The sequence below is a fragment of the Leguminivora glycinivorella genome, chromosome 22 (assembly GCF_023078275.1).
Source record: "Leguminivora glycinivorella isolate SPB_JAAS2020 chromosome 22, LegGlyc_1.1, whole genome shotgun sequence".
Taxonomy (NCBI): Eukaryota; Metazoa; Arthropoda; class Insecta; order Lepidoptera; family Tortricidae; genus Leguminivora; species Leguminivora glycinivorella.
In genome coordinates, this window is record NC_062992.1 from 8,311,483 (window position 1) to 8,324,679 (window position 13,197).

Genomic DNA, 13,197 nt, shown 5'->3' on the forward strand with positions numbered 1-13,197 from the left:
TGATAAACGATATGACGTCGGGCCGTCCCTTTCGCACTATTTGTAAGTACGATAGGTATGCGCCGTTGCAATAAAATTTATCACACTAGTGTCACAGTATAATAAAGAGTACTATCTTACAGTATGGCCACTCTCGCTCCCCGCTGAAATTGCCGCGTACCCTCTCTCGGTTACCTCACAGTTACCGCCTGTCAAAAACGCGAACAGTCGACCTGTCATATCTCACTCATACAAGCATGGTACGCGTTCACCTACACGAGTTTAGACTGTGTGCTAGGAACGCGCCTCTCATATATTTGATCGCCAGTGTCCTAGGCAAAGAGGATTGAGTATTATAGAGAGTTAGGTAACCGAGTTAGGTACTGTCAAAGTAAAATGTGTATTCACAGTGCATAGACTGCCATCTCACGACACAGACTTTAAACTTTTGAACCTCAGTTTTGACAATTTGGCCCATATTCTTAGTTTGATATGTGTTAAAATGTCAAATATTTTTATTAGCGCCATCTACTAGTCGAGCGTTCCCCAAAGGGGTGTAACGTAACGCCATCTTGGCCATCACCTTACCTTTTTCATTAATGTTTTGAGGTAAGTTTTTTTTTGAGTTTATCCGTCTATATGTCTTCGGTCCGAGGTGTGCTAGTATACTACATCCGCAGGTCTGACACGGTGAAAAATGCAGGTGAAGACAAGTTTTATGTTTCAGCGCGGCGCTCCGCAAGAAGAAGAAGCCCACCTCCTTCGTGCCGCCCCCCGCCGCCCCCGCCCCCGCGCCCGCCCCCGCCGCCTTCTGGCGCCGCCCGCTGCCGCACAACCACCACGTGAGCGCGCACACACACACACACACACACACACAACGCTGTCACATACGACTAAGGACCAGTTGCATCAACCACATTTGACAGACACATCATCGTCACGCATCAGACGTCTATGGAACTTCCCATACGATCAAATTTAACGAACGCTTTAACGGTGACCGACGGTTTGGTGCGACCGGCCCTAACAGAGGCAGACTCTCACAGTTCGCATAGATCACAACCTTTTTTTTTTTAATTATAAACTGACCAGTGATTGACCTTAGTGCGTTTTCACATTATCCGATCCGATATCGAATGTAGGAAGGATTTCAAAGGCAGAAATCAAAGATGGCGGCCTAAATGTATAGGACATCGGTCCTACATCCGATATCGGATCGGATAATGTCCCCGAAGACATCTCATGTTCGATATAAAAACGAATACTATTGGATTACAACTTGTATGAACACTGAACGGCAACTTCAGCAGATAAAATTTGCAATTTAGTTGCAGTCCGTTTTTATCCATCCTTTGTAAGTACTAAAAATTCAAATTTTATAATATTTACTCTTGTTATAGGGTGGCTCTTCCGAAAACGAAGGGTCCAGTGTCGGTTCTCGCGTCAACATCCAACAGAAACTCCAAGAAAAGAAACAAAAACAACTAGCCGAGCTGCGCGTCATAGAGGAAGAGATCAAACAAGGAAAACTCGCCAAGACCACCCCAGTAGCTGCAGAAGAAATATACAGCAGTCTACAGAGACAACCTATACCTAGAGCAAAAACTCATGCCGAACCCCCCGCCTGGCCCAGCATAGAAATGACCCACTCCTACCAAAACTACCCCGTCCCCCACACCTGCAACATCTACCCCACCTACACAGAAATCAAAAACTACAGCCAGCCCTTCCAAAACAACAACACAGACCTCAACGACCTCAAAATCCACAGACGATACGATATATACGAAAACCCGAACATATCCCGTCCTATCCATTCACCTAATTACTTAGAAAACAGGAGCTACGAGAACCGAGCTAGCCCTCGAACTATAAATAACAGCCCTAGGAATTACATCACTGAGAACAATTACGAAGTTTCCTTAGATAAGCCTAGATTACCTAACAACATATACAGCGATACGCCTGAATACTTTGAGAATCAGCCTTACAATAAAGACGAATACGTATCAAATCTACTGAATCAAAGTATAGACGCTAGGTACGAGTGTTACGGGCAGAACTGCGACCGGTTTCCGTACGTGAAGAAGGAGGAAGGGAGACGGAAGATGCAGCGGTGTCGCACGCCAGAGATATTGCTCGCGCCGCACTATCTAGAGGGGTGTAATCGACAAGTGTGCTGTCATTGGGGGGCGCCTTACCCGTGAGTATTAAAGTTGTTCTTTTGTCTTGTTTTCGATCACTTCTGCACAAAATGCAAATACACTTGTATTCAATTATGAACCTTCCCCAGTAATAAGTTTCGATACAATTTTCGAGAAATCCTAATCCATACTCAAATTATAAATGGGAAAGCGTGTGTGTCTGTTTGTTTGTCCGCCTTTCACGGCAAAACGGAGCGACGAATTGACCGGATTTTTTAAGAGGAGATAGTTGAAGGGATGGAGAGTGACATAGGCTACTTTGTCTCTTCTAACTCCCCACTTCCTTAAATGGAGGGGTGGAAGTTTACATGGAGACGGGCAAAGGCTAGTTTAGTATTTTTGCCTTACTCTTCTTGAGTTTGTCATTTTCTTAACGTATTTATCGGTCATAAGTACCTAATAATTATTTATTTTCCTTACAGCAGTCGGAAAAAGGAAGAGGGCCTGGTGGCAGCTAGCAGTGGCGACGAGTCAGCTGCTAGGGACACGCCGCGAGCGCCCTCTGATATCGACAGCCAAGTGAGTAAATGCATAACTTTAATCCTGAAATATTTCTACCATATCCCACAATCAACTTGTGTCTAATATTGCAAAAAGGCCAGAAGTATTCGAAACCGACGGGCATGTATGAGAAACGTTATGAAAGTGTGTGAAGCGAAAGTGGTTTGTCAGTGATCTCTGCCTTACCCCTCTGGGGAACAGGCGTGATTGTATGTATTTAACTTCTGTGGGAGGAAAGGGGGTGGTATAATAGGGATGACGACTACATAAAAAAACCGGCCAAGAGCGTGTCGGGCCACGCTCAGTGTAGGGTTCCGTAGTTTTTCGTATTTTTCTCAAAAACTACTGAACCTATCAAGTTCAAAACAATTTTCCTAGAAAGTCTTAATAAAGTTCTACTTTTGTGATTTTTTTCATATTTTTTAAACATACGGTTCAAAAGTTAGAGGGGGGGGACGCACTTTTTTTTCCTTTAGGAGCGATTATTTCCGAAAATATTAATATTATCAAAAAACGATCTTAGTAAACCCTTATTCATTTTTAAATACCTATCCAAGAATATATCACACGTTGGGGTTGGAATGAAAAAAAAATATCAGCCCCCACTTTACTTGTATGGGGGGTACCCTAATAGAACATTTTTTCCATTTTTTATTTTTTCACTTTGTTGGCGTGATTGATATACATATTGGTACCAAATTTCAGCTTTCTAGTGCTAACGGTTACTGAGATTATCCGCGGACGGACGGACGGGCGGACGGACGGACGGACGGACGGACAGACAGACATGGCGAAACTATAAGGGTTCCTAGTTGACTACGGAACCCTAAAAAATGGCATTCTGTTTAGTCCGTCGGTTAGATCGTCCAATAATACTGAACACATATTTTTCGCTTTTTCTAATTAACCCATTCATGGCCATGGACTGTCGAGCGTACACATCACGCCGGGCCACCATACAAACCGTTTTTAGCTAAAACGCGTGACTCAGCTCATGGGTCTCTGGCCTGGCGCGAACGCAAAATAAATTGCCGCTTATGAATCCGGCCAGTTGAACAATCTTATGCAACATTTTTACTAACCAACTGTTTTCTGTTCATATTCAAAATAAATGTATTTACTAATTTGTTGCTATTTGTAAGAATGAACATTTTATAGTCTGACCAGAAATATATGATTATCGAGAGGATGCAGTTATTCTCATGTAATTAATTAATTATACGGTTCAGAAAAGTACTTAAAAAATATTTATAATGAAATTCCGCAACTTAGCGCGTGATTATGTATATTTCTAGTCATCCATAGCCAAGGTTACAAAAATCACAAAATACGAAATCACTGAAGAGCACTGGGACGAGTATAAAGTCGCCAACGAATAAATCGTGACTAAATAGAATTTCCCATATTACTCTAAAATACATCCTAATAAAGGGGATGGGAAAAATAATTTCTTGAGTTTTTGTTAAAAATACCATGTGAAAGATGAGACGACCGCTTAATCCGCCGCCGCTCAGGTGCATTCATTGTTTATTGGCCAAGTGTCACCGATAATCTTACATGTGGCCTGTCATGATCTTTGTTTTGGTAAACGTCATTATAATAGAAACAATAGAGCACTTAAAAACTGTTATAAACACCACGCAAATGTTTAGAAAAAAACTTGTCTTGTAAATATTTGTCACACACTTTTATGATAATACAATAATTACTATGAAATGAAATGAAATGAAATATTTATTTTCCAAGTAGGCATATTACAATGCGCTTATGAACGTCAAACAAAACTACGCCGGCTCTAACCCTACGCCTCAGCCTCGAGAAGATTTCAGTCCCCCCTCAGTTGGAGGAGGGTATCCACTATGGGACCGGCAAGAAACTCGGCGGGCCACTTCTTTTCAAAACATTACATCTTATATTTAACATGCATTAAAAAAAAAAAAACAAGATACAATTTAATAAGCAAAAGTATTCATAAAAAAAAATATTAACACAAGAAATTATACAAAGTACAAAGCTATTATGATTATTAATAAGAGATTTTAGAGATGTATAGAGTCTCTAAGTGTCAAAGTACATCTAAAAAAATTATACATGAAGAAAAAAACCGAATAACTAAAATAACTTTAGAGTTGTAAAAGACTCTTGTTGTCTTAAGCAAAGGAAAAAAAAAATATATGTATACTTAATCTACTTTTTTCCTTGGAGATGTATATGGTCTCCAAGAGTCAGAAAGAAAAATAAACAAACAAGGACCGAACAGAGTGCCTCAACGTAATTTTTGACTATTTACTTTGTGACTGTTTAAGCTGCCCTGTTGTAATGAAGTTGTAATGAAATAAAAAAATATAGCATGGTAATATGTTTGGTTCTTATAAATGTTGCTTGCTGCCATCCAAACAGTAATCCGTTGTAAAATGGTACAATTCGCAACGAATTTCGTCATGAAATAAGCTTTAAAACAATGCAATAAAGTTTAATTTTGCGTGCTATGAAAATATGTGTAGATTTTACAAGTAGCGCCCGGCCACGGCGACCCATACCTTGAGTCGGGTCTATAACTTCAGGCATATATGTATTATTTATATTTTTGAAATGTGGATTCATCCATTTGCTTGGAACACGTATGTATCTCGAATTTCAGAATATTTACTATATTACACTTATAGTAAACCAAACTTGAATATTCTCGACCCCATTTCACTAAAAAAAAACATGTTTAGAATTTTTTTTTCATTATTACCTTATGAAAATGGTTGTTATCTCAAACTATACTTACATTATTACGTTATATTACGTTTTGTTTATGTTTAAATCAGAATTTATTCAGGACTCACATGCGAGTCATCGGCCCTGCGGAACTGTTCCACCATGACTCATAAGCTGAGTTGCTGGCCCTGAATGGGTTAATGAAAAAATACAAAGATATATTATAAAGCATCTAAGTTCCGGAGTGGGGGTTTGTGACGTCACTTCCAAGTAAAAATTGTACCTAGGCGTGCCGTCACGCGAAACTTCAACGCACTGTACCGTCGTCATTTTTCGTTTACGAGAAAAAAGAAAAAATACGTGTCTAAAATTCTTTGATAATCTAACTGACTAATTAGTTTTTTTAGTCGTCTCGCCTATTCTTAGCCTTAGCTAATAGGGTAAATATTTATTCTCTATCCTTGAAACATGATTGTTTGTTTTGTGTGCAGATCTCTCTACCACGTTCGTACACACTGCCTCGAGAGTTCCGCTACTGGCGTCGGCGGCCGCGGCTCCGCGACCATGTTCCCAGCAACAACAGTAGTGATGGTAAGCACAGCAATCAATGATCCTCTTTTGTAGAAAGTGGTGTAATGAATCTGTATATACCTACTACAAAAATTGTAGATACAAATAATAGCTAAGTCATTTCATTTCCATTTGCCCTCGCAGTTACTAACGGAGTTTGCCGATCCCTAGCATAACTACGAAATATACCGTTTATACTCACTAAATTTAATAAAAATAGTTGGAGTCCCTCCGCCTTCGAAACTTCGTAATGTGTTGTTTTTCAAAATTCGAGCTGGCAACACTGAGCGTTAAACGTTTAACGCTGTCGTCGTTAGAAGTCGCATTAGGCCGGCAACAGACAGTCTTAAATTTCATAATCTTATAAAATAAGATGGACTGCCTTGCCACACACATTCTTAAAATTCAGATTATTCGTAATCTGTCAGATCAATCTGAAAAAAAAATCATAATCTTAAAAAATAAGACTGTGGACAGTTGCGAAATTGCATGGAAATCCGTGCACTCGATCTGATTTCATAAGATTAGGAAATTTAAGACTGTCTGTTGAAGTGATACTTCTAAGGCCGGCGCCTTAGAAGTATCACTTCAAATATATTGTTCTAAAAACATTTTATCTTATAAACAGGTGACGTAGACAGTGGTGATAACGACAGCGATCGCCGCTCAAACTGCTCAGCCCGACAACCCTACTGCGCGCCGCTAGCGCTCGACGACCATCGCCGGCGAAGAAAACCGATGCCGAAGCCCGAAACTAAACTGTAGCCACGGAGGTTTGAGGATAAATACTTTTTCTCAAACATGCAATGAAATATTGTCTTTACGTTCCTTAAAATGGGCTGGGAAGTATCGCTTTTTGGGCGCAACAACTCGAGAGGACTGTAAAGGGATTTCATATTATTTTTTAGGCCTAGGCCTGCAAAGTAACTTTTTTTTATAAAATATTGTCCTTTAGAGCATTTTTTTTTATTTCATTGTATGTTTGAGGAAAGCACTATACATGCCTCGGCGTGAAAACGGATTCCCGGCCTATCCCTATCCGTATATACCCACTTGGCCGGAAATCCTCATGTTCCCGGCCTCTGATGTAATGTACTATTACGGCCCAGCCACGACATTGGTCTAAGCGCGACAGCGGTGAGCGGCAGCCATACGTGCGAATGAAAAGTCCCATCGCTGGGTCTCGCTCGAATGTATGGCCGCCTCTTACCGCTGTCGCGCTTAGACCAATGTCGTGGCTGAGCCGTTAGGAGTTTTAGAAGTGGCTTTGACACTTTAGATAACTTTGATAGTGGATGTTTTTTTCTGTGAAGTAAATACTTTCTAATACTAAACCAATTACTAATATCAATAAAGCGAAAGAAAATTAATTCGTAGACTAATAAAACATTCCATGATCATTCTATGCCAAATTGGTGTAGATTTAAAATAAGTATTATTTTACTTCGTACTTAAGTACCTCTGAAAGTAGAATGAAGAGACATAATAAATTAACCCATTCAGGGCCAGCAACTCAGCCTATGAGTCATGGTGGAACAGTTCCGCAGGGCCGATGACTCGCATGTGAGTCCTGAATAAATTCTGATTTAAACATAAACAAAACGTAATATAACGTAATAATGTAAGTATAGTTTGAGCTAACAACCATTTTCATAAGGTAATAATGAAAAAAACATTCTAAACATGTTTTTTTTTAGTGAAATGGGGTCGAGAATATTCAAGTTTGGTTTACTATAAGTGTAATATAGTAAATATTCTGAAATTCGAGATACACACGTGTTCCAAGCAAATGGATGAATCCACATTTCAAAAATATTAATAATATATATATGCCTGAAGTTATAGACCCGACTCAAGGTATGGGTCACCGTGGCCTGGCGCTACTTGTAAAATCTACACATATTTTCATAGCACGCAAAAATAAACTTTATTGCATTGTTTTAAAGCTTATTTCATGACGAAATTCGTTGCAAATTGTACCATTTTACAACGGATAACTGTTTGGATGGCAGCAAGCAACATTTCTAAGAACCAAACTTATTACCATGCTATATTTTTTGTTTCATTACAAAAACAGGGCGGCTTAAACAGTCACAAACTAAATAGTAATTATTGTATTATCATAAAAGTGTGTGACAAATACTTACAAGACAAGTTTTTTTCTAAACATTTGCGTGGTGTTTATAACAGTTTTTAAGTGCTCTATTGTTTCTATTATAATGACGTTTACCAAAACAAAGATCATGACAGGCCACATGTAAGATTATCGGTGACACTTGGCCAATAAACAAAGAATGCACCTGAGCGGCGGCGGATTAAGCGGTCGTCTCATCTTTCACGTGGTATTTTTGACAAAAACTCAAGAAATTAAATATTAGGATGTATTTTAGTATTTTATATAATCACGCGCTAAGTTGCGGAATTTCATTATAAATATTTTTTAAATACTTTTCTGAACCGTATTATTAATTAATTATATGAGAATAACAGCATCCTCTTGACAATCATATATTTCTGGTCAGACTATAAAATGTTAATTCTTACAAATAGCAACAAATTAGTAAATACATTTATTTTGAATATGAACAGAAAACAGTTGGTTCGTAAAAATGTTGCATAAGATTGTTCAACTGGCCGGATTCATAAGCGGCAATTTATTTTGCGTTCGCGCCAGGCCAGAGACCCATGAGCTGAGTCACGCGTTTTAGCTAAAAACGGTTTGTATGGTGGCCCGGCGTGATGTGTACGCTCGACAGTCCTTGGCCATGAATGGGTTAATAATTGTACAGAAATTACCGTCTATACGCGATGGTTTGTTTTGTAAACTTGTACTTATGTATTTAGTATGTAAAGAACGGCAAAGCTCAAGTCACAAAACGCCTTGGTATTTTAAGTTAGACTTACGTTACTAATCTCAATTGATTAATTGTATTTATGTACTTGTTTGGAATCTCGGCATCCGTCCGTATTAACTTTATGTAGCCATTTATGTATACAAATAGATAAGCTATGTAAATTATATTATACATTTGTAAGATATTGTATATTTTATACAGCAGGAGACGTGAGGGTGGAAATAAAAGAGACATATCAAACTTTTTATTTACTTTATTATCTATAATCCAATTGTAAAAGGGAACCAGTCGCTCGCTCACACCGTGTCACTACTGCGCTACAGATCAGCCATTTACACAAAAAAACGTCAACCAAATAAGGTTAAAAATTCACAGTTACACATTTAATGTCGTTTAGAGCTAGCTTAATAATAAGGGTGCGAGCGCACCGGGAGGCGGGGGGAAATAACAGAAGTGGGATGGATCCAGAAGTGGGATCATCCAAATACATGGTGGCATAGGGAAGAACCATAGACAAGTTATTCTTCTCTATGCCACTACGTGGGCGTCCCGGAGCGGCCGCACCGACTACACCCGCGGAGCGACGTCGGCCACAACACTACTGCTGGAGCACCCAACATAACACGAAGCGAGATTGCACACCGCAGTGTACCTGTAGGTGATTACATAACATCCAGCGAACGGGGACGCGACGCTTACACTCAAACAGGCTCCCACTTTACAAAACTACATCGATTTCAAAAGTTAAGATAGGCCTCTATATAATGCCAATAATGCGCACTTCTTAGTGCCCGTAAGGGGCCCGTCTTTACGATAAATCAATGACCACCAACTACACCATTTCTGTGTATGATTTAATAGAATCGCACTCTTAGCCTTTAGACTTAGAACGTAGTAGCTCTGTAAAGTGAGAACAATATTGTACATATTTACTGGCGATGCGAAGAGTCCCCGGTTAGAAACGTTCCGTTTACAAGTTTCTACTTTTAACATTATTGTACTAATTATTTGACAAACTTAAATAAATCATACCGCGATCGATTTCAAAATGCATGTCAACACTATATTGAATAGTGATTAGTAAATGTCAGTTTTTAATCACGGTGTAAATATATAATCGAGACGGCGACGGGGCTCGAAAGCATAAATTCAATTTTAGATATACTGTTTTGTTATAATTTCCGTCTAGACTGATGAATTCAGGTATAGTAAAGGCCAAAATATTTTCCACTTTCCTATATAATAGCGTATTCCTCTTAGATATGACATACTACATTCAGATTACATAATATATTTCAACACACGTCCCAAACCATTGTGTATATTTACACATTCTAAAAGTACACTTAATCAAATCTTAGCCCAAATAGTTTTACTTTTGCGATAGTGCGAGACTGCGAGAAATTCCGACATTAAAATCTACGTTTCGTATTAAAAAAATAAACTTACGTTCCGAGAGATATTTTTTTCACATAAATCAATTAACAATTTTTAACTTAAAGACAAATTGGGATTTCAGAACTTTGTACAATGTTTTCGATGTTAAACATAAACAGTACTTAAATGAGTGACTTAGATATCTCGCGCGTTAAGGTCATAACTTAAAATGGTCCCAAATGCTATTTTTTCTGGAAGTGGTTTAAAAAATTGCTGGATATCTATTTTTGTAGAACTTAACGCCGACTGGGCAGTTTCACTTACAATAGTCAACAAAACAGTGAACGGCGTAAACGAAACACCACAATAATAATTACAAGTCAGTGAAAACAAGATGTAAAAACTTAGAGCTGCTTATTTCGTTATACTTATTTCTAGTGGAAATTATTCCTAGAACATAAAATTACATAGGCCCGCGCCGCGACGCCAGGCGAACAAGGGGTAATCGACCTATCGACTAAATCTAAAGGCCAGTTATATGTGGGTTTCCGTCGAAGGAAGGTATTTATCTTTCATGTGTAATAAGCACTTTGTTAGAAAGTCCTGTTGTAATTATTGCACTTAAAACATAAGCACCCTTCACAGAAGTCAAATAAAAAAGAGGGAACGCCACATAAAGACAAATTATCTTATGATTTAGGCATGTTTACTTCATAGTTCGTCAATATCTACTACAATACAGTATATAATCAAATTGATTGACATATGATTATCTTAGCATTTGCCTCAAAAAAAAGACCGAAATAAAAAAATAAACAAACAATGGCTGATTGACAGCTTCTCAATGTTTAATTTGCCTTAAAATTCATTTTTTAGGGTAAAAGACAGATTTATGGACACACCCAAAGTGCAAAATTGGCACTTGTGACTTGTGACTGATTGAGCATGCATAGGATAGGTGGCTGGGCTGGTGTACCCTTGTTTCGCCGACAAACTTTTCATCGAATATCATTTCATCGACAACAAATCATCGAAAGTTTAGTTCGAGTAAAATTGTTTCGAGTAATTTTGTTTCAACTACTATTTATTTGAAATTTTCTTAGTTATTATAAAGCTACTATTCAAGTAATATTTCTTCATCGCTTATTCATTTCAAAGTACTTCAAATAGCAGAACTACAAAATATCGCAATTCATTTATTCGACGTATTATTACAAAACTGTCTCATTTGTCGTACTACACATTTATAGATGTTTTTATTCTAAGAAAATTCAAATTGTCGATTTCATCGTGGCACATCACATACGTCCTTAATTAAACTATGACCATTGGCTTAAATCCTATATTAGAGTAGGTTTAGGTTAGAAGTGTGATCACACAGAAACAAACGGCTTACCAAGTAGGTTTAGGTTATGTTAGAACTGCGACCTTCACAACAACGAATGGCTTTTAAATTAGGTTTAGGTTAGGTTAGAACTGTGACCACACAAGAAAACAAATAGTTTACAGAGTAGGTTTAGGTTGGGTTCGACCTGTGATTTACACAGAAGCAAACGTATTGCAGAGTAGGTTTAGGTTAGGTTAGAACTGTGACCACACAAAAAACCAAACAGTTTACAGAGTAGGTTTAGGTTAGGTTAGAACAGCGACCCCACACACAATAACGATTTTTATTTAAAGTAGGATTAGGTTAGGTTAGACGTTTAGAACTGTGACCAATCAAACAGTTTACAAATTGTAAAATTTTAGAAAAAATCATAATTGAAATAATGTTATGCGTAATGAATTGTATTTAATGTAAAACAAAATGAAATGAAAAAACACGAAACGAAATACCGCGATATAAGGTATACTCGGAATAACTTATCTACGAAATAAAAGTCTACGGTTTGATTTTACTTGTATCTATTGTTCTACGATATAAACTGTCGATGAAATGAAATTATTCGAAACGTTGTCTTTGAAATAATATTCGAAGTGTTTGTCGGCGATTCAAGGGTAAACCGGCTGGGCTTTTACCCTAATTTAGATAATTAGAGAGTGGTTTTATATTTCATAGCCCCGGTACGAGCACGAGCGGAGCCGCGGCGCGGCATTAGTCTAGGTTTAAGTGGTGTACCTTACTTCTATGAATGTGTTTGCGGCCGAGTACTCACTGCTCACGAAGAGATGAGCTGCAAGAAAAATAAAATTGAAGATTTACATTAAATAGAAGGACAGTTCAAATTTACATTGTGAACTCTAAATGAAGCTGATGCCATTCCCTCAATGTTTTATTTAATATAATGTAGAGAACCTGACATAGTTAAAGTATCATTTAAATACCACAATGTAACTTTGAATTGGCTGCATGGACGCAGTTTTGCGAAGCGTAGCCCACACCCTTAATGATGTATGATTTAGTATTTTTACTGAATCCTTCTCTTAGTTCCTGAATTTATTAAAAAATATATCACTTCAACGGAACATAGTTATAGAAATAGTACTCAACTTTTATAAGAGAAAAATGGAACAGGAATAGGAATGTATTATGAAACATGCAAAAATATAAAAAAGCAAGTCTACCTTTTATAAAGCGGGTGTTCCACTGCCTCAGATATTTATTTCTCATAATATATTATTATTGTAATAATATATAATATGTCCTTTTATAAACTATAGGTATACTATGAAGACATCTACACTCCGCCTTAACTCCTAACATCTTAAATACACTGCAACAAAACAGAAAAAAAACCAGTCAAATAAAAATATGAAACAAAAACTTAATAAAATAACTATAACTACAACGTCTTATATTGCAATAAAAGCAAGGTGGTGCCATGAAATTAAAGCATGATAAAATATCTACACAACTTTGAAAATCCCATCAATATTTCTTATTAGCTTTGATCTTAATTGTCAGACCCCATAAGACTACATTTCACAGTTATTGAGTAATTTTGGAGCAACTTCAAATCCTAATTTGTGAGTGTGTTTAGTAAAATGTCCCAATTTGTCGGTTA

At 37.6% G+C, this 13,197-nt stretch overlaps 2 protein-coding genes across 4 annotated transcripts in view; one reads left to right on the forward strand and one right to left on the reverse strand.

Annotated features, from left to right (window-relative positions):
• Window positions 1–6,861, forward strand: part of LOC125237860 — a 24,920-nt gene extending 18,059 nt beyond the window's left edge. The window contains exons 11-15 of the mRNA XM_048145089.1: window positions 707–821; window positions 1,380–2,182; window positions 2,606–2,702; window positions 5,882–5,981; window positions 6,589–6,861. Coding sequence (XP_048001046.1) covers window positions 707–821; window positions 1,380–2,182; window positions 2,606–2,702; window positions 5,882–5,981; window positions 6,589–6,725 — 1,252 coding nt within the window. The 3' untranslated portion in view covers window positions 6,726–6,861. The remainder of the gene's footprint in view (window positions 1–706; window positions 822–1,379; window positions 2,183–2,605; window positions 2,703–5,881; window positions 5,982–6,588) is intronic.
• Window positions 6,862–12,071: 5,210 nt separating this feature from the next.
• The window catches only part of LOC125237981 (protein DEK-like), a 28,866-nt gene continuing 27,740 nt past the window's right edge, over window positions 12,072–13,197 (reverse strand). For 2 of the 3 annotated variants that reach the window (XM_048145243.1, XM_048145240.1), the window contains exon 16: window positions 12,072–12,366. In XM_048145243.1, coding sequence (XP_048001200.1) covers window positions 12,352–12,366 — 15 coding nt within the window. In that variant the 3' untranslated portion in view covers window positions 12,072–12,351. Of the gene's footprint in view, window positions 12,367–12,802; window positions 12,907–13,197 lie in introns of those variants that run through there. The other variant, XM_048145242.1, reaches the window with a different exon arrangement.